Here is a 19,820-nt window from a genome sequence, read left to right on the forward strand (position 1 = left end):
AACTACACACTTCAAAATATCTTTTTAATCACTGTATTATGGGTTGGAGCAAAATAATTGCAAGCATATTTGAATTTGAAATTTTGAAACCAAACCTTTTCTGTCATTCAAATATATGTTACAGTATAAACATGAATTGGAAGTTTATGGAATATAAATCCTAACTTCATGCATTAAACTTAGAGCAACCAAAAACTGATTGGTATCTTGGTTGGCTATTTAAAAAAAAAAAAAAAAAAAAAAAAAAAAAAAAAAACTTAGGCTGTGTTTGGCTCATTGTAAAATGTTTTCAAAGTGTAAAATAATTTCAACTGAAAATGTTTTGGGAAAGGAAAATATTTTTAGGTGTTTGGTTGCATTCCAAAAAATCTTTTGGAAAATATTTTCGTGTGTTTGTTTGTGTTCTTGAAAATGCTCTAGAAAATGCATTTTCTACCCAATTTCCACATTTTTCATAGCATCCAAACAAATATTATAATAAAAATCCCAATATATAAACCAAAAAAAAAAAAAAAAAAATCTCAATTCCACAAACCCAACACTAGAGAGAGAGAGATTTAAGAGGAAAAAAAAATAGAGGGTTGAGGCGGCGGCAGCGAGATTGAGAGAGAGCAGTAGCGATGACGAGCTTGAGAGAGAGAGAAGCAAAGATGATGAGATTGGCAACGAGATCTCAAGGCCCCGTCGAAGCAGAGGTGGTCCAATCTAGTCATAATGGTTGTTGTTAATGGGTGGGTGGACACAGTGGCTCGATCGATTCATTTGTGGGTGGGTTAGGGTGGTCTGATCAATTTGTGGGTAGGTCACGGAGGAGCAATGGTGAGCAACGACGACAACGATTCGATGAGAAGAGGCATGAAGCTGCAGTTGAGCCATGGGTAAGCTCTCTCCCTTTCCCTCGGCTAGTAGATGTGTGATGTGAAGAGAGTGGAAACTGATTTGAAGGTAATTTGGAAGTGCAAAACATATTACATGTTTGGACCAGACTTTAACAACATCACCTCTATGATCTCAAGCTACAGCTGCCAAAGTTGTTTTGGAGGAGTTCAACGCTGCATCAGAATTAATTTTGATCCAATTCAGGGGGGGAGGGGACCAGGTTGGGACAGGCTAAGGAGAGTGTGGAGAGGCCTTTGGAGCAAAGATTCTTGATAGCTCAAGGCCTCTAGAGAGGATGTTCTGTAAGGGTGTCTGGAACTCAATCTCTCCTCCATTAAATAGAACATGATTTCTTAACCACCAAATCTCATCTAAGTGACTGCCATGTTCAGAGATACAAACCAGAGCTCATTTGAAGGGCAGGTGGATTTAGGGGGGTCCAAGTTAAGCTTGATGATGTCTTTGGGGTCGTTGAGATTGACTTCATCAGCTCTAAAACCCCAGCAAGCAGAGTTTCAAATTGCTCTTGCCACAGCAGGGATCAATGTTGTCCATTCTCTATTATAGAAGCAGATAGAGCTTTGTTGCTTTAAAATAATAGTCATGAGTAAGCTTAAGTTTGGGTCATGATTTCAGGGCCAATTATCAAATGGACAACAACTAGCTGTAAAAAGGCTTTCCAAGAGTTCTGGACAAGGAATAGAAGAATTCAAAAATGAAGTTATGTTGATTGCGAAACTTCAACACAGGAATCTTGTTAAACTGTTAGGTTGTTGCATTCAGGAGGAAGAAAAGATGCTTATTTATGAATACATGCCCAACAAAAGTTTAGACTCTTTTATTTTTGGTATGCATTCTTTCTAAAAATATATGGTCTTCATATTTTATGTGCCTTTATTACATATATTGAAAAACGAATATGTTTGAAGTACCTAGAACCATATATTTCAACATTACATTTTGAGTAGACCTGAGCAAAATTTTGTTGCAGATCATACAAGAAGTTCATTCTTAGATTGGAGTAAACGATTTGAAATCATCATTGGGATTGCTCGGGGGATTTTGTATCTTCATCAAGATTCAAGATTGAAGATTATCCATAGGGATCTTAAAGCCAGCAATGTCCTATTAGATGCTGAGATGAATCTCAAGATTTCAGATTTCGGCATGGCCCGTATATTCAAAGAGGGCCAAACTCAAGACAAGACAACCAAAGTTGTTGGAACATAGTAAGTATAAAACATTCATAAATGTAGACACACACATTAGACTTGCATGCCTGCACACATACAAAGAAATTAAAGCATTATGAAAACTTTAAAATTACCTTGGATAATGTTTACCTGCAGTGGTTATATGTCACCAGAGTATGCAGTATTTAGAAAGTTTTCAATAAAATCAGATGTCTTTAGTTTTGGTGTCATCTTATTGGAGATAGTAAGTGGCAAGAAGAATAGTGATTCTCACCAAGAGCATCCTTCCCTAACATTAATAGGGCATGTAAGTAACAAAAAACAATAATCTTTTACCATTTGCATTTACAGTATAGCTTTTTATAGATAATGCGACCAACCACACAAGTTTGGGAACTATGGAGAGAAGATAGAGCTTTGGATGTAGTTAATTCATCAATAAAGGAGTCATGTGTTTCCGATGAAGTCTTGAGATGCATTCAAGTTGGGCTGTTGTGTGTACAAGAAGAAGTAGCGGATCGACCAACTATGTTGGTAGTTCATCTCATGCTGAGTAGTGAACGAGCACTTCCTTTTCCTAAACAACCTGCTTTCATTTTCAGAAGACCTTCCGAAAAATTGGATTTAGTCACAGAAGGAGCTTCTTGTTCTATAAATGAAGTGACAATAACTATGTTTGAAGCTAGATAAAGGTAATGATTCTAGTTTAAACAATGAGACATCCTTAGTAGATTTTTCTCTCTCTTTTTTAACAGCACACTATTGCCTATTACACCCGTTTGAGGTATGCCATTTGCATATATAATATGTTGTACTAGGATTTTGTATTGAAAAATGAGCCATTTTTGTTTAGATCTCATAGGTTCAAGTATGTGGTAAGCAAACTCAGAGAATTAGGAGCCATTGAAACATAATTAAGTTGAACAAAACTAATCAAAAGGGTTATACTTGGGATCCCTGTGGCTGTGATATTTTACACTAAGTGGTTCCTTGACTCTTCTCTTGTCTTTTATTGTATACTTCAAATTTAAAGTTTAAACTGGTACTTATCACTGTATGTCTAGACTAGCTAAACCAACAAAATTGGCTATAATCGATAAAGATGTCCAAGACTGTTATATCAAGTGTAAATGAAAGTGAGGACTAATTGGACCATTAAGTTGCAAGCTAGGCAAACTATTAGCCATATAATTGATTTTTTCTAGTTCACAAACTGCATAAATTATATATAATATCCCACTTCTTTGTATCTTTGCTTCCTGTGTCTTTTCTTTTATATAGCAAACTTGCACAAGTTAAAATCATGGTAACTCCATGTGGACCATTCAAATATAAGTTATAGTACAAACTTGAAGTGGAATTCTCTCACATATAAACTCTAACTCGGCACATCAAACTTAGATCAACCCAAAACAAATGATTTTATCAATTCATTCACCATATTAGGCGAATCAATATTAACTGCATGACCACTATCCTTGAGTATTGCTAGCCTTGACTTTGGTCCCAAGTGCCTGTAAAAGCATAAACCATGTAACTTGAAAATAGGGCTTAAATTCTTAAGTTGATGAAAGGGGGAAAAAATATTACCTTTGCAATTGATGAGCCAAGAATACTGGGAAGATATTATCCTTCTCACCCCAAATTAGCAGCGTTTTCTTCACCCAAATAACAGCACATTAACATGGAAAACAAAGTTGCAATTCTTCCTTAGCTTCATGTGTTGGGTTACACGTGTGAGTGAAGTCCCACATTGAATAAAGATGAGAAGAATGAGTAGTTAATATAACATAATTTAGCACATACCCATTGGGCTTAGGCCTTTTGGGTTAAAGTGTATCTTTATATGTTATATTAATTACTCAAGGAAGCTCCCCAAGGTGTTTATCTCCCCAACAAGTGGTATCAGAGCCCATGGTGGTGTGCGGCGAAGGTGGTGAGGTGTTCATGGTTCTTATCCAGCGAGGACAGAAAAAACCTAAACGGCCCACCCACAAAGATCCTGGAATATTGCTAATTGTGCTAAATAATGGTGTGATGCGAGGTTCCCATGGACATGGACGTGCAGAGTTCCCATGGATGTGCGTGCGAGGTTGACACGTGGTTCCCATGGATGGCGTACGAGAGACCCATGGATGACGCGTTGATGAAGTAAAAAGCCCATTAGTCAAGGTGGAGTGAGTAGGACTTGTTCATGGCCCTTTGAGAGGTCTTGAAGCCCATAGAGAGGCAGACTCACACGTGAGGGGGAGATTGTTGGGTTACACGTGTGAGTGAAGTCCCACATTGAATAAAGATGAGAAGAATGAGTAGTTAATATAACATAATTGAGCACATACCCATTGGGCTTATGCCTTTTGGGTTAAAATGTGTCTCTATATATTATATTAATTATTCAAGGAAGCTCTCCAAAGTGTTTCTCCCCCCAACATCATGGACTCATGCACGGTGTTGCATAGAAGCTAAAATTTTATTTCCCCTTGTTTATACTAAGTTACCTACATTTTGTAAGTTTGCTATGACTGTATCTATGTGAGGCCTCATAATCAGAGATTTTTTTTTTTTTTTTAGTGCTCGCTAAGAGACTTGAATCCAGGACCTCATGAATCACATGAGGTTTGGAAACCATTAGGCCAATTCATTGGGGTTTAGAAAACAAAGTTAAGCTATGGCAAATATTCAAAGCATATAGAGACAAAGAAAATGCTTCTAGAGCATAAAAGATATGCTAGTAATATGTGTATGACATTAACATTTAAATTTAAGAGGCTATAATAGTGAGTTGATGAGATGCCTTTGCTTAGATACTTTTATGTACATTTAGCCCATAAGATCAACAATGAAATAATCAGAACATATGCAGAATCAGTGGAAGTGATTAAAGCATTAAGTATGACCAAGTAACCAAGGAAAAAAAATGATTATATATGTAAATAAATAAGATTAAAGTTTGAATAGTTTTAGACCCCTTAACACAACTGGATTAACCTAGTTAATTAGCCAAGTGATTAACTTAGTCAAATTATGCAAATCTAGGTTATCACAATCAAACAATCATATCAAGTATATAGCAGCGGAAATATAAATAACACAAAGATATGATCACCCAGGAAACCATACTGGTAAAAACTTGGGGAGGATTTAACTTAACTATCCTCAAGGTAAACTTGAATCCACTATCTTGAAAGAATCGAAGTTCATACAATAAGACTTAGAGGCCCCCACGCTCGACTTCTTATTGCTACCCACTAGTAGAACTTACTGACACGACCACGTGCAAGCTCCGAGACCACGGACTTCTTCTTTCTTAGATTCTCCAATAAGTACAAGCACTCCCGCTTGCGTATCTTTAAGCTCTTATGGCAGCAACTGAATGATCATCAAGATGTTGAAGAAATCTCCTCTTGATAATCCTAAGCTTGTGTGAAGGAAAGCTCCTCACAGATCTCACAAGAGATTCACACAAACAGCAATATGAGCAATCTCTAAAACGTGGCTAGGGTTTTTCTTATATATCTAAGGCAAAAACATAAAACCCTAAACATTTTAGGAGTCAGGTTGCAAGCAAAATAATTGCAAGCATATTTGAATTTGAAATTTTGAAACCAAACCTTTTCTGTCATTCAAATATATGTTACAGTATCAACATGAATTGGAAGTTTATGGAATATAAATCCTAACTTCATGCATTAAACTTAGAGCAACCAAAAACTGATTGGTATCTTGGTTGGATATTAAAAAAAAAATAAATAAAAAAAACTTAGGCTGTGTTTGGCTCATTGTAAAATGTTTTCAAAGTGTAAAATAATTTCAACTGAAAATGTTTTTGGGAAAGGAAAATATTTTTAGGTGTTTGGTTGCATTTCAAAAAATCTTTTGGAAAATATTTTCATGTGTTTGTTTGTGTTCTTGAAAATGCTCTAGAAAATGCATTTTCTACCCAATTTCCACATTTTTCATAGCGTCCAAACAAATATTATAATAAAAATCCTAATATATAAACCCAAAGAAACAAAAAAAAAAAAAATCTCAATTCCACAAACCCAACACTAGAGAGAGAGAGTTTTGAGAGGAAAAAAAAAAATAGAAGGTTGAGGCGGCGGCAGCGAGATTGAGAGAGAGCAGTAGCGACGACGAGCTTGAGAGAGAAAGAAGCAACGATGATGAGATTGGCAACGAGATCTCAAGGCCCCGTCGAAGCAGAGGTGGTCCAATCTAGTCACAATGGTTGTTATTAATGGGTGGGTAGACACAGTGGTTCGATCGATTCATTTGTGGGTGGGTTAGGGTGGTCTGATCAGTTCGTGGGTGGGTCACGGAGGAGCAATGGTGAGCGACGACGACAACGATTCGATGAGAAGAGGCATGAAGCTGCAGTTGAGCCATGGGTAAGCTCTCTCCCTTTCCTTCGACTAGTAGATGTGTGATGTGAAGAGAGTGGAAACTGATTTGAAGGTAATTTGGAAGTGCAAAACATATTACACTCCACGTCACCATATTCTCCATCAACTGAATTTATCATATATGTTAATTGAGATACAAATATATTATATATAGCAATCTACGGTATTGCACATGATCCAATTGCTCTCATTCATCTCACAAAATATTTTATTTCTTCAATTTTTAACTTTTTATTATTTACTTCTAATTTTTATTCAATAGATGAAATTAAAAGTTTTTTTTTCAACTCTCAATTTCAATTATTGAGAGCAATTGAACATGGTGCTCAATCCCATATATGTAAACAGGCATTCACAATAGGAGGTTCCCATGATCTATGGGACCCATTTGTTGGAAGAGAGTTCGCTGCATGTATCTAAAACAAGTGATAATTACTCCTCAATAAAGAGAGTGCCTATGCAAATTGCAATGCAACACCTTGAGGGCGTGATACTCTAAAACCTTAGGCCAAAAATAATAAAAGAAAAAAAGTTTACTACATGACTAATGTCCCTGTGTATCACTAGCTTCTATTTCAGTCCTTAGCAAGGCCCGACTGTATCAATCATCATTTTAAAAACACATTACTAACTCAAGGCAGGATGGGTCGCCCTGCCTCCATTAACACTTTTTGAGTAATGGTACAAACTCAATATGTTTTACAACTTTTTTCACAATTGTCGACAAAATTACTCCTCAATAAAGAGAGTGCCTATGCAAATTGCAATGCAACACCTTGAGGGCGTGATACTCTAAAACCTTAGGCCAAAAATAATAAAAGAAAAAAAGTTTACTACATGACTAATGTCCCTGTGTATCACTAGCTTCTATTTCAGTCCTTAGCAAGGCCCGACTGTATCAATCATCATTTTAAAAACACATTACTAACTCAAGGCAGGATGGGTCGCCCTGCCTCCATTAACACTTTTTGAGTAATGGTACAAACTCAATATGTTTTACAACTTTTTTCACAATTGTCGACATGGTATATTGTGATCTATGCAACATCATTCAAGATGTGGCTCGAAGCAGAATATGATGGTCCAAAGAATGGAACTTTCACAGAACCACCTGTGAAAACTCCAAGTCTGGATTTGTTTGCTCATGACCGTTGTTACTAAAACGTTGTGGTCCCATACAAATAAAGCCAAGACCGATAGTCTGTTGAACTAGGCCCCTGTGTGCCACAATATTCAACCTGCTCGACGCATCCAGCTATAGGAGCTGATCAGCGAGTACATCAAGTTGCACTAAAAGTAAAACTAAAAAGGATAAATTTTAATAAACTATACTGAAGTTTGAGCTAATACCAATAAGCTCTAAAATTTTTCAAAAATAACCAAATTGGTCCCTGAATACAATTGGACCCTAAACGGCGTTTAGGCCCGTTACTCATTCTCAGCTTCTCCTCTCAAACCCTTGTCTTCTCTCTTTCTCAAACGCTTTCTATTCTCTCCCTCTCATACTCTCTCTCTTCTCTCTTACCCACAACGGCAAAACTATCATCTTGCTCTCTCTCTCTTCGAATCAGTGCCATGAAAACAGTTTTCTAGGAATTTTCAAGCTTTTCCTCACAACCGCTGCTGCTGGTTCCTCGCTGAAGGCTCCGATCGGGTGCTACGGACACTAGCTTTGGTGCTCCACAGCCATGGAAGAAAGAGTTTGAATTTGTGCTTCTGTTTGGATTTGGGTTTGAGTCTAGGTTCGTGTGCCAAACGTCAAGGGAACGAGACCCACGACCTCTGCAACTACCACAGGTAACGAATCACACCGGAAACGCCACCGATCGTTCTCCTCCTCCTTTGTTGGTTCAGGTCTTGGTTGGTTTAGGGATTGGGGTTTTTTTTTTTTTTTTGGGTGACAAGATTTGGTGATTTTTTATTTGGGTTTGAAAGGTGGGGTTTGGATATGGTCATCTGTGAATCTGTGGGTATTTTTTTTATTTGGATTTTGTCTGAAAATTGGTCTAATATAGTGTTTTTGTTGGAGTATGAATGATTATGGATATGTTTGTATGCTTTGTGAACAGAGATTTTTGGGGGTTTAAGGTTTTATATGGCTAAGCGTATATATTTGTATAATCACTTTGAATAGAACTCAAGACTCGAGAGATATTAGAATTGAACATAAACATTCTGAGAGAGAATGAAGGGTGAGAATAAAGTAACGGTCCCTAACAGCGTTTAGGGACCAAGATGGTCATTTTTGAAAGTTTATGACCTAGTTGGTATTAGTCTAAGTTTACTGGAATTTATCCAAACTAAAAAAAAAAAAATGATATTCAAAGTGTATTAAATAATAGTTATGATAGTCAACAAAAGCCTTTGCTGAAAAATTGACGACTAGAGAATTCTCAGTCCATATGCACAAAAATAAAAATAAAAATAAAAAGTGTTCCATGTTAAGAAACCATTTGCACAAACAAGGATGTGCTGAAAAAAAAAATGTTCAAGTCTTTGATTCTAATCATTCTCTTCTTCAAATTTTGCACTTCCCTGGACACCTTAACAACAAACCAATCCATCAAGGATGGCCAATCTTTGATTTCCAAAGGCAACAATTTTGCCTTAGGCTTCTTTAGCCCTGGCAACTCTAGCTACAAGTATCTTGGCATTTGGTATGTCAAAGTGACACCACAAACTGTTGTGTGGGTTGCAAATAGGAACCATCCTATTATTGATTCTTCTGGAGTTCTCTCAATCAACCAATATGGAGATCTTGTCCTCCATGACAGTAATAACCCTCTACTTTGGTCTACAAATATTTCTGTCCAAGACCAAGTGACAACCTCCTCGGTAGCTCAGCTTCATGATTCAGGAAACTTGGTCATAGTCCAGGACAATAACAAAAAGGTGTGGCAAAGCTTTGACTATCCTACAGATACTCAGCTTCCAAACATGAAGCTTGGCTTTAATCTTAGAACTGGGATTAACATGTTCCTAACATCTTGGAAGTCAAAAGATGACCCTGGAACTGGAAACTATAGCCATAAGATGAATCCTAATGGCTCTCCACAACTGTTTTTGTACAACGGTTCAACCCCATATCGGAGAGCTTCTCTTTCACCAGGGAATAATGTATCCATTGCAACAAGCTCATCAGGTCAAAAGTTTTTTTTTGTCAACAACCAAGATGAAATATCTTCCTACTACTCTGATGATGACCGTTCCATCATGACAAGAGTAGTGTTGGACAACACTGGATTGCTTCAGAAACTTATGTGGGATGATGGTGTTCATCAGTGGAAGGAACAATGGTCAACACCTAAATATCAGTGTGACAAGTATGGGCATTGTGGTTCATATGGTAAATGCAATCCTGATAATATTAATAGGTTTGAGTGCATGTGTCTGCCAGGGTATGAGCCTAAGTCTCCAAGGGATTGGTATCTCAGAGATGGTTCTAAGGGTTGTGTGAGGAAGAACTCGGGGTTGTCTATGTGTAAAAATGGAGAAGGGTTTGTTAAATTGGAGCATTTGAAACCTCCCGATTCATCAATTGATGCAGTTTTTATAGGCATGAGTATGAGTAGCTCCGAGTGCCAGCAGGCATGCTTGACGAATTGCTCTTGCACTGCTTTTACCAGCATGTATACAGATGGGAAGGGAACCGGATGCTTGGCATGGTATGGTGAATTAATCGACATTTTACAGTATACAGATGTAGGGCAGGAACTAAATGTTCGTGTGGATGCAACTGAGTTAGGTAGCATTCCTCGCTTGCATTTTCTTATAAGTTTCATTCTCTCTTTTTCAATTTCTGAATCACGTTTTCTTCATACTTTCTTTCTTTCTTTCCTTTTTTTCTTTTTTTCTTTTTTTCCCTTCAGCTAAGTATATAAGGAAATCCAAACGTTCTCTTAGCAAGAAGAGGAAGCTGGCTATAGGATTAGTGTCTATTGCTGTGCCAATGTTTCTGGTATCCTTATTAGCCTATATTTGGCTAATGAAGAAGAAAAAAACAAAGGGTAAACAAAATCACTTGTGCTTTGTATTGTTCACATATACATGTGTTCCGCTCAGCTATGACAAAATGTTCCATATATCAGGAGTCATTTGGATTAGTCCTCCACATGATGTGAACTATATTATATAGATCCTCAATTACAAAGTCATATTAAGCAATGTCTCTCAATTATGTTTAGGGACAATGAAGAGAAAAGTGCACAATCAATCATTAAATTTTACAGGTACCGAAGGCTCTTTTGAGGGGAATGAGCTCAAGGACAGTGGTACACATCCAGATTTACTGATTTTCAATCTAAGTTGCATAGTTGCTGCCACAGAAAATTTTTCTCCTACCAACAAACTTGGGCAAGGTGGTTTTGGCTCTGTATATAAGGTACAATTACAATTCATAGACATAGTTGATATCTTGCACATTTTTATCTTTTAATATTCCATTACTGTAAGGCAGGACCAAAATTATTGAAGAAGTGGATAGAGCTTTGTTGCTTCAAAATAACAATCATGAGTAAGCTTAAGTTTGAGTCATGATTTCAGGGTCTATTATCTAATGGACAACAAATAGCTGTAAAAAGGCTATCCAAGGGTTCTAGACAAGGAATAGAAGAATTCAAAAATGAAGTTATGTTGATTGCAAAACTTCAACACAGGAATCTTGTCAAACTGTTAGGTTGTTGCATTCAGGAAGAAGAAAAGATGCTTATTTATGAATACATGCCCAACAAAAGTTTAGACTCTTTTATTTTTGGTATGTCTTCTTTCTAAAAATATATGGCCTTCATGATGTGCCTTTATCATATATGTGCAAAAAAGAATATATTTGAAGTACCTAAAACCACATATTTCAGCACTATTACATCACATTTTGAGTATACTTGAACAAATTTATTGTAGATCATACAAGAAGCTCATTCCTAAATTGGAGTAAACGCTTTGAAATCATCATTGGGATTGCTCGAGGGATTTTGTATCTTCATCAAGACTCAAGATTGAAGATTATCCATAGGGATCTTAAAACCAGCAATGTCCTACTAGATGCTGAGATGAATCCCAAGATTTCAGATTTTGGCATGGCTCGTATATTCAAAGAGGGCCAAACTCAAGACAAGACAAACAGAGTTGTCGGAACATAGTAAGTATAAAACATGCATAAGCATAGACACACACTAGAATTGCACGCATACAAATAAAATAAAACATTATGCAAATTTTAAGATTACTTTTGATACTGGTTACCTGCAGTGGTTATATGTCACCAGAGTATGTAGTATTTGGAAAGTTTTCAACAAAATCAGATGTCTTTAGTTTAGGGGTCATCTTATTGGAGATTGTAAGTGGCAAGAAGAATAGTGATTCTTATCAGGAGCACCCTTCCCTAACTTTAATAGGGCATGTAAGTAACAGAAAACAACAATCTTTTACAATATGCATTTACAGTACCACTTTTTATATATAATACTACCAACCACACAGGTCTGGGAACTATGGAAAGAAGATAGAGCTTTGGATATAGTTGATTCATCGATAAAGGAGTCATGTGTTTTTGAAGAAGTCTTGAGATGCATTCAAGTTGGGCTGTTATGTGTACAAGAAGAAGTAGTGGATCGACCAACAATGTTGGCAGTTCATCTTATGCTGAGTAGTGAAAGAACTTTTCCTTCTCCTAAACAACCTGCTTTCATTTTTAGAAGACCTTCCGAAAAATTGGATTCAGTCACAGGAGCTTCTTGTTCTATAAATGAAGTGACAATAACTAAGTTTGAAGCTAGATAAATGTAATGATTCTAGTTTAAACAATGAGACATCCTTTGTATATTTTTCTTTCTTTTTTTTTAACAGCACACTATTGCCTATTACCCTCTTGAATTATGCCATTTGCATATATAATATGTAGTACTAGGATTTTGTATTGAAAAAAAATGTGCCTTTTTTGTTTAGATCTCATAGGTTCAAGTGTACATTTTTAGACCCCTTAAAACACAAGTTGTTTAACTTAGTTATTTAGCTAAGTGATTACTTAGATAAATTAATCAAATCTAAGTTAACACAATCAAATCATATCATGTAAAGCAATGCGGAAATATAAAGAACACACAATATGATAACCTAGAAAAACTAAACCGGTGAAAAATCTAGGGAGGATTTAACCTAGCTATTCTCAAGGTAAAACAGATCCATTATAAAATAATTGAAGTTTTACAATAGAACTTAGACCACTAACATCCTATTGCTATTCTCGTGTAGAAAACCTACTACAGCTTCTTTCTCTGATCCACAGCAACCACAAGTTCTCCTCCTTGTGATATTCTTTAAGCTCTTGAAACAGCAACCGAAGAGATCACCAAGCTCTTGACATCAATTTTGATCTTGATAACTCTAAGTGTGTATGAAAGTAAACATCTCTAGATCTCACAGAAGATTCACACACACAGCATATCGAAGCAAATCATAAACCCTACACGTCATATGGGCTTGAGCTGAGTTGGAAATTCTGCAGAAAAAATAATCTGCACGAGTTTCGATCAATCAAGTCTAATTTTCAATCGATCAAGTCTTGCAAAAATTGAATAGTAATTTCCTACAATTACTCGATTCTAACTTTACACATAAACACACTTTAAGTAGCCTAAAACTAGATTCTAAGCTTTGATCATGGTTTGTCAATATTACACATTGAAACTCTAATACATTAAGTTCCTAAAGTCTTAGAACCTAACATCAAGTATGTGGTAAGCAAACTCAGAGAGTTAGGAGCCATTGAAACAAAATTAAGTTGAAGAAAAGCAATCAAAAGGGTTATACTTGGGAGCTCTGTGGTTGTGATATATTATGCGAGCACTTGTAGCAGTGGAGCTAAAAAACTATATAACTATTTTAACTTCACCAAAATACAAAAATAACCATACAGCAGTGGAGTTAAAGCTTTTTTTTTTAAACTTCATTACTACAGTGCACATCCATAGATAGATGATGTGCACTGTAGCTTAGAGCTAAAAAATATATATAATTTGTTATTCCCAACCCGATTGTGTGTGTGGCTGTGATGGTTGTGTGTAGTGGATATATTATTTTATTGTAATAGATATCTTATTTTATTGTGATATTTATATTATTTTATTATGTTGAAAGCTAAAATAAATTTACTGCTGCAATATGTGTGTAAGTAAAATAGATAAAATAACTCTTTATGGTGCCAAATAGCTAAATTTTTAACTCCACTGTTGTGGATGCTCTTGCTTCCTTGACTCTTGTCCTTTATTGAATAGTTTAAACAGGTACTTATGACAGCATGTCTGGAGTAGCTAAACCAACACAATTGACTATATCGTCAAAGGTGGCCGAGACTGTTATGTCAAGTGCAAACGAAAATGAGGCCTAATTGTACCATTAAGTAGCAAGCTAGGCAAACTATTAGGTAGAGAATTGATTCTTCCTTCTTGTTCACAAACTGCTTCTTTGTGTCTTTTCTTTTATTTAAGAAATTTAAACAAGTTAAAATCATTGTACCTCCATGGGGGTCATTCAAATATAAGTAGCAGTACAAATGTGAAGTGGAATTCTGTCACATATAAACCCAAAACAAATGATTTTATCAATTCATTAACGGACTCACTGTCCTTGAGTATTTCTATCTTTGATTTTGGTTCCAAGTTCCTGTAAAAGCATAAACCTTGCTATAGTATCTTGAAAATTCGGTTAAATCCTGAAGTTGATAAAAAAAGCAGCTAAAAAAGATTACCTTTTCAACTGATGGAACAAGAATGCTGGAAATACATTATCCTTGTCTCCCCAAATTATTAGCGTTTCCTTCACCCAACATGGAAAACAAAGTTACAATGCTTACCCAGTTTCATGGACTTGGGCATGTTATTACATAGGAGCTAACATTATATTTTCCTTTGTATATACCAATTTACCTTCATAATGTGAGTTGCCGGTGACCAGTGGTGGAGTTAGAAATTTTTTCTTAGGGGCTAAACTAGATAAAACAAAATTTCAAGTTAGAATATATATATATAAAGTATACAAATATAACAAATAACGCTATTAATAATATCAAATACAAATTTTTTTAATTTAACTACTTGAATTAAGTAACCATATGCTATCATCAATAAAAATATATGAAGCAAAAATGTGGAGAAGAGGAGTAGAAGTACCACACGAGTCAGTGACTTGATGGTAAGTCTTTATTTTAGTACCTAGAGAGAAGTAGTTTAAGCGATAGCCCAGCAAAACCCGTGTATTACATATGATATTACATATTACCGTCATATAAAATGGGGTCGATGAGCCCATACCGAAAATCTTTTTTTCCATTAAAGAGAGAGAGAGAGAGAGAGAGAGAGAGAGAGAGTAGAAGTGTCTATTACGTGACTCCTGAAATTTTACATAGTTCAATACATATATATATTTATATAATACAAAATAGCCTTTAAATATTTTACATAGTTCAATACATATATATATAATACAAAATAGCCTTTAAATATATAAAGAAAAGTATTAAAAGTGCATTGGAATTGGAAACCACTTACATAGTTACATATGCCCAACAACATTAGCATTATTGCGTTTGAAGAAGTATAACCTTCAGGCCTGTCCTTAGGTCCATCAAAATAAAGTAAAAAAAGTCTGTCCTTAGGTGCATGAGGGTCCTCCTCCAAGCCCATTGGTCTTTCTTAATTGACCCTACATTGTCCCATACTTTCTTCTTGGCCGAAAACAAAGGTTTTGGTTGGATCAGTGACTTTGGTTCCGTTAAATCTACGAGCAACAAGTTGATTTTGTGGCGCATGCGATTCTTCTCCCATGACGGTTGTCTTTCCAATGTTGACCCTAGATATTGCCATGTATTTTCCTCATGCCTACTCTGAAGGACCATAATTGTCTCACTGGCTTTGGTCTCGTATCTCTCTTTTTGGGCTAGAGGGTCCTCCCACGTGGCTGTTGACCTCTCTCAGGGTTGATCCCAAAAATCACGAGATAGAGAGAACAAATATGTTGCCGCTAGAATCCTCATCGCCAGAGTCGCTGTCTACAATTTGATCTTTACCCAAGTGAGAGTGAGAATGAGAATGAGAGTGAGAGTGAAGGTGAGAGAGATGAATCTGCTGAGAGAGGAAGCTGGGGATTCCAATTTTCCCCCAAATTTGATCTCAACGTGTGAATATATATATTTTTAAATCTGACATGGCAGTAATACAATTGATAGTTGATGTGGCATGAAAAATAATTTTTTACTATTCCATTTGACGTATTAACCTTTTCCATCTAATGGATAATAAAAAGAACTAAATTGACATCATACTAAAAAAGTACTAAATTAACACAATTGAAATGTTAGAAATCATATTAATCAACTTTGTAATTTACCTTTTTTTTGTTATGGTTTTTTTTCCTAACGTGTTTATTTATATTGAAAATGTTGATAAGAGGGTGCTCATTTAAGTCACATTAATATTGGTGTAATTGGCCCTTAGAAGATGTCACAAAGATATCTAAAGCTTCTTCTTCTTTTTTTGGGAGAACCACAAAGACATCAAAAGCTGAAAAATATAGACTCCTAGAGTCTACATATAGATTGCTTAAAGTGAATTCTACTTTGCCCTAAGACTTTGGGCTTACACATCAATTTTCCATATTTGTTGTCTTTTAAACTTTAATTTATTCATCACATTTGGAGCAAAAGAAAAATGAAAGGATAGGGAAAAAATTTGCAGTTTCTTTTATGAAAATTGAGCTGGATCATATTTTGTTCCTGAACCTATTACTACATTAGAATCAAAATTTTGGCTTGGAATCATGTTTTGCTATATTACTTGCAATTGATTATGTAAACCCAATTTGTAGTTAGATTGTCATATCTTTTACCTCACAGAATGTTAAATGTTGTAGGTAGTTTCTTTTACCCATATTTGTGTTGTGGATTTTTATTATTACATACCCATAATCTATTCAATGATCCTTGCTTGAGACTTATGAGGTTGGAAGAAAAGGAAAGAGCCTCCTTTTTGTATTCCATAGCTATTTTCAACCAAATAAGAGTTGGTTTTTTGGACATTAATTGCAAGGCCATGAAAGTTCTTAAATTGAATGATTTACATGCAGCAACTTTTTTTTTTTTTTAAAAAAAACTTAAATTTGTTAAGAGTTTCATCGTTTTTTTTTAGTCAATTTGTATTCTCTTTATATTTTTCTCCATTTTGCTCTTATATTTTAACTTTCTGTACTATTATGAATTTTTAAAAAGGGAAATTATAACTTACCCACTTGTGATTTGGCCGAAATTTAAGTTACCTACTTGTGCTTTGAAATTTGACACTTTACCCACCTTAGGCTAACTCAATTAAATTTCCTTAACCTAACTCTATTAAAACTATGGCTAAATATATAATTTTACTCCACTTTTATGTCTCTCTTCTTCAAAAACACAAAAAAACATATAAATACAAGATCAAATAAGATCAAAAAGAATCTAGCAAAACACTTGCATTATAGGATTTCAAACCACAGGAAGACAACTTAAATTTTGATCAAACCTCGAGTGGGTAAAGTGTCAAACTTTAAACCACTGGTATCGAGCTATCTATCAAGACAATAGATGCATTACTAAAATGAGAAAAAGTTTGGGTTGTTTGATCATATCTTCTAGTAGTCTTTCTTGAATAGCTTCTAGAAACTATACACTAAGACTAAATACATAAAAAGTGTGTTTTGACTCGAATTTACCAATATAAAAAAGTACTCCCTCCGTCCCATTTTTTTTGTCCTCTATTCCATTTTGGGATGTCCCAAAATATTGTCCTGTTTCTAAAAATAAAAGTCATTAATTTACTAATGTTCCTATTATAACCCTATTAATTTACTAATTCAATTTTTTAATAAATTTTTTTAAGGGTAGTTTTGGAAACTTATACATTTTTAAAACATAGACAAGACAATAAATGATGTTCCTTAAAAAGTTTGACTTTTCAAACAGGACAAAAAAATTGGGACGGAGGGAGTATGACCCTAACAAAACACATTATGACATAACAAATTATTTTTACTAGTACGTTTTCTTTTCTAAGGAAAATTAAATTCAATGTATCTATGTGCTTGAATTTAATTAGAAAACCTAATGTACTGTACATAAAAAAACTATATCTAAGATTTATTTTTGTTTTAAATAATGCGTATCAGTTTCTTGGTTTTTTAAGAAAAATAGTTAGGGTGATAAGTCCTTATGCTTGAGCCATAAGTTAATCTGAACTTCATCAATTATACTTACATACATATCTGTATATATTTATTTAGTTTTTTTAAATGTATAATCAATTTCATGCAATTCATTTAAAAGTAACAACATTAAAACAAATGAATAACTACCCTAAAGATTACATTTGTATATTTATAGCTTTTATGTTTAAAAAGACTTTCACTTTAATTTAGCCGTACCGAAATAGACTAAAATGCTATATTAACATGGTTCAACAAAAGCGTAGCAATAATAAATGTTATACTTAAGATTTTAGATATTTGAGATTTTTAATAAATTTGGATTTAAATTAGGTGCTTTCAACCCAAACATGTTCTTTCCCATTGTGTAAGTGCACAAAAATAGATCAATGTGGACCAAATGAACCTAAGTGATCTGAATGGACTAAATTGGACCAAATGAAACAAAGTGGACCAAATGGACCGATTAGGATGGAAGTGGACAAAATGGACTGAACAGGACTATATTGGATCAAAGTGGAAAAACTAGACCGAAGTGCATCAAATAGGACAGACTGGACCGAAGTGGACCACAGCAACTTTTTTTTTTTTTTAAAAAAAACTTAAATTTGTTAAGAGTTTCATCGTTTTTTTTTAGTCAATTTGTATTCTCTTTATATTTTTCTCCATTTTGCTCTTATATTTTAACTTTCTGTACTATTATGAATTTTTAAAAAGGGAAATTATAACTTATCCACTTGTGATTTGGCCAAAATTTAAGTTACCTACTTGTGCTTTGAAATTTGACGCTTTACCCACCTTAGGCTAACTCAATTAAATTTCCTTAACCTAACTCTATTAAAACCATGGCTAAATATATAATTTTACTCCACTTTTATGTCTCTCTTCTCCAAAAACACAAAAAACATATAAATACAAGATCAAATAAGATCAAAAAGAATCTAGCAAAACACTTGCATTATAGGATTTCAGATCACAGGAAGACAACTTAAATTTTGATCAAACCTCAAGTGGGTAAAGTGTCAAACTTTAAACCACTGGTATCGAGCTATCTATCAAGACAATAGATGCATTACTAAAATGAGAAAAATTTTGGGTAGTTTAATCATATCTTCTAGTAGTCTTTCTTGAATAGCTTCTAGAAACTATATACTAAGACTAAATACATAAAAAGTGTGTTTTGACTCGAATTTACCAATATAAAAAAGTATGACCCTAACAAAACACATTATGACATAACAAATGAATTATTACTAGTACGTTTTCTTTTCTAAGGAAAATTAAATTCAATGTATCTATGTGCTTGAATTTAATTAGAAAACCTAATGTACTGTACATAAAAAAACTATATCTAAGATTTATTTTTGTTTTAAATAATGCGTATCAGTTTCTTGGTTTTTTAAGAAAAATAGTTAGGGTGATAAGTCCTTATGCTTGAGCCATAAGTTAATCTGAACTTCATCAATTATACTTACATACATATATGTATATATTTATTTAGTTTTTTTAAATGTATAATCAACTTCATGCAATTCATTTAAAAGTAATAACGTTAAAACAAATGAATAACTACCCTAAAGATTACATTTGTATATTTATAGCTCTTATGTTTAAAAAGACTTTCACTTTAATTTAGCCGTACCGAAATAGACTAAAATGCTATATTAACATGGTTCAACAAAAGCGTAGCAATAATAAATGTTATACTTAAGATTTTAGATATTTGAGATTTTTAATAAATTTGGATTTAAATTAGGTGCTTTCAACCCAAACATGTTCTTTCCCATTGTGTAAGTGCACAAAAATAGATCAATGTGGACCAAATGAACCTAAGTGATCTGAATGGACTAAATTGGACCAAATGAAACAAAGTGGACCAAATGGACCGATTAGGATGGAAGTGGACAAAATGGACTGAACAGGACTATATTGGATCAAAGTGGAAAAACTAGACCGAAGTGCATCAAATAGGACAGACTGGACCGAAGTGGACCGAATAGAAGTAATGTGAACTGAATAGGACCGAGGTTGACAGAATGGACCGAATAAAACCAAAGAGAACAAAATGGATTGAATAGGACCAATGTGGACTGAATGGACCGATTTGGACTAAATTGGA

At 34.6% G+C, this 19,820-nt stretch overlaps 1 protein-coding gene across 3 annotated transcripts; it reads left to right on the plus strand.

The window, feature by feature from the left end:
• The first annotated feature begins 7,802 nt into the window (after nt 1-7,802).
• On the plus strand, nt 7,803-12,295 carry LOC111990892 (G-type lectin S-receptor-like serine/threonine-protein kinase RKS1). Of its 3 annotated transcripts, none has more exons than XM_065773973.1 (7): nt 7,803-10,220; nt 10,345-10,482; nt 10,660-10,856; nt 11,018-11,228; nt 11,375-11,612; nt 11,723-11,873; nt 11,954-12,295. In XM_065773973.1, exons 1-7 carry the CDS (start codon nt 8,960-8,962, stop codon nt 12,251-12,253), a joined length of 2,496 nt encoding a protein of 831 aa, XP_065630045.1. In that variant the 5' UTR covers nt 7,803-8,959; the 3' UTR covers nt 12,254-12,295. The 3 variants fall into 3 exon arrangements, with proteins under 3 accessions (XP_065630045.1, XP_065630046.1, XP_065630047.1); XM_065773974.1 differs by having other exon boundaries at nt 10,705-10,856; XM_065773975.1 differs by lacking the exon at nt 11,723-11,873 and having other exon boundaries at nt 11,954-12,042.
• Nucleotides 12,296-19,820: the final 7,525 nt, after the last annotated feature.

The sequence above is a fragment of the Quercus suber genome, unplaced genomic scaffold, assembly GCF_002906115.3.
Source record: "Quercus suber isolate HL8 unplaced genomic scaffold, Cork oak 2.0 scaffold_84, whole genome shotgun sequence".
NCBI lineage: Eukaryota > Viridiplantae > Streptophyta > Magnoliopsida > Fagales > Fagaceae > Quercus > Quercus suber.

Excerpts from the sequence above, each read along its gene's own strand:
- LOC111990892 (XM_065773973.1), top strand. The coding sequence starts at position 8,960 with ATGTTCAAGTCTTTGATTCTAATCATTCTCTTCTTCAAATTTTGCACT. Across the intron at positions 11,613-11,722 it reads AACAGAGTTGTCGGAACATA|TGGTTATATGTCACCAGAGT; the intron begins GTAAGTATAAAA and ends GGTTACCTGCAG. Across the intron at positions 11,874-11,953 it reads CCCTAACTTTAATAGGGCAT|GTCTGGGAACTATGGAAAGA; the intron begins GTAAGTAACAGA and ends CCAACCACACAG.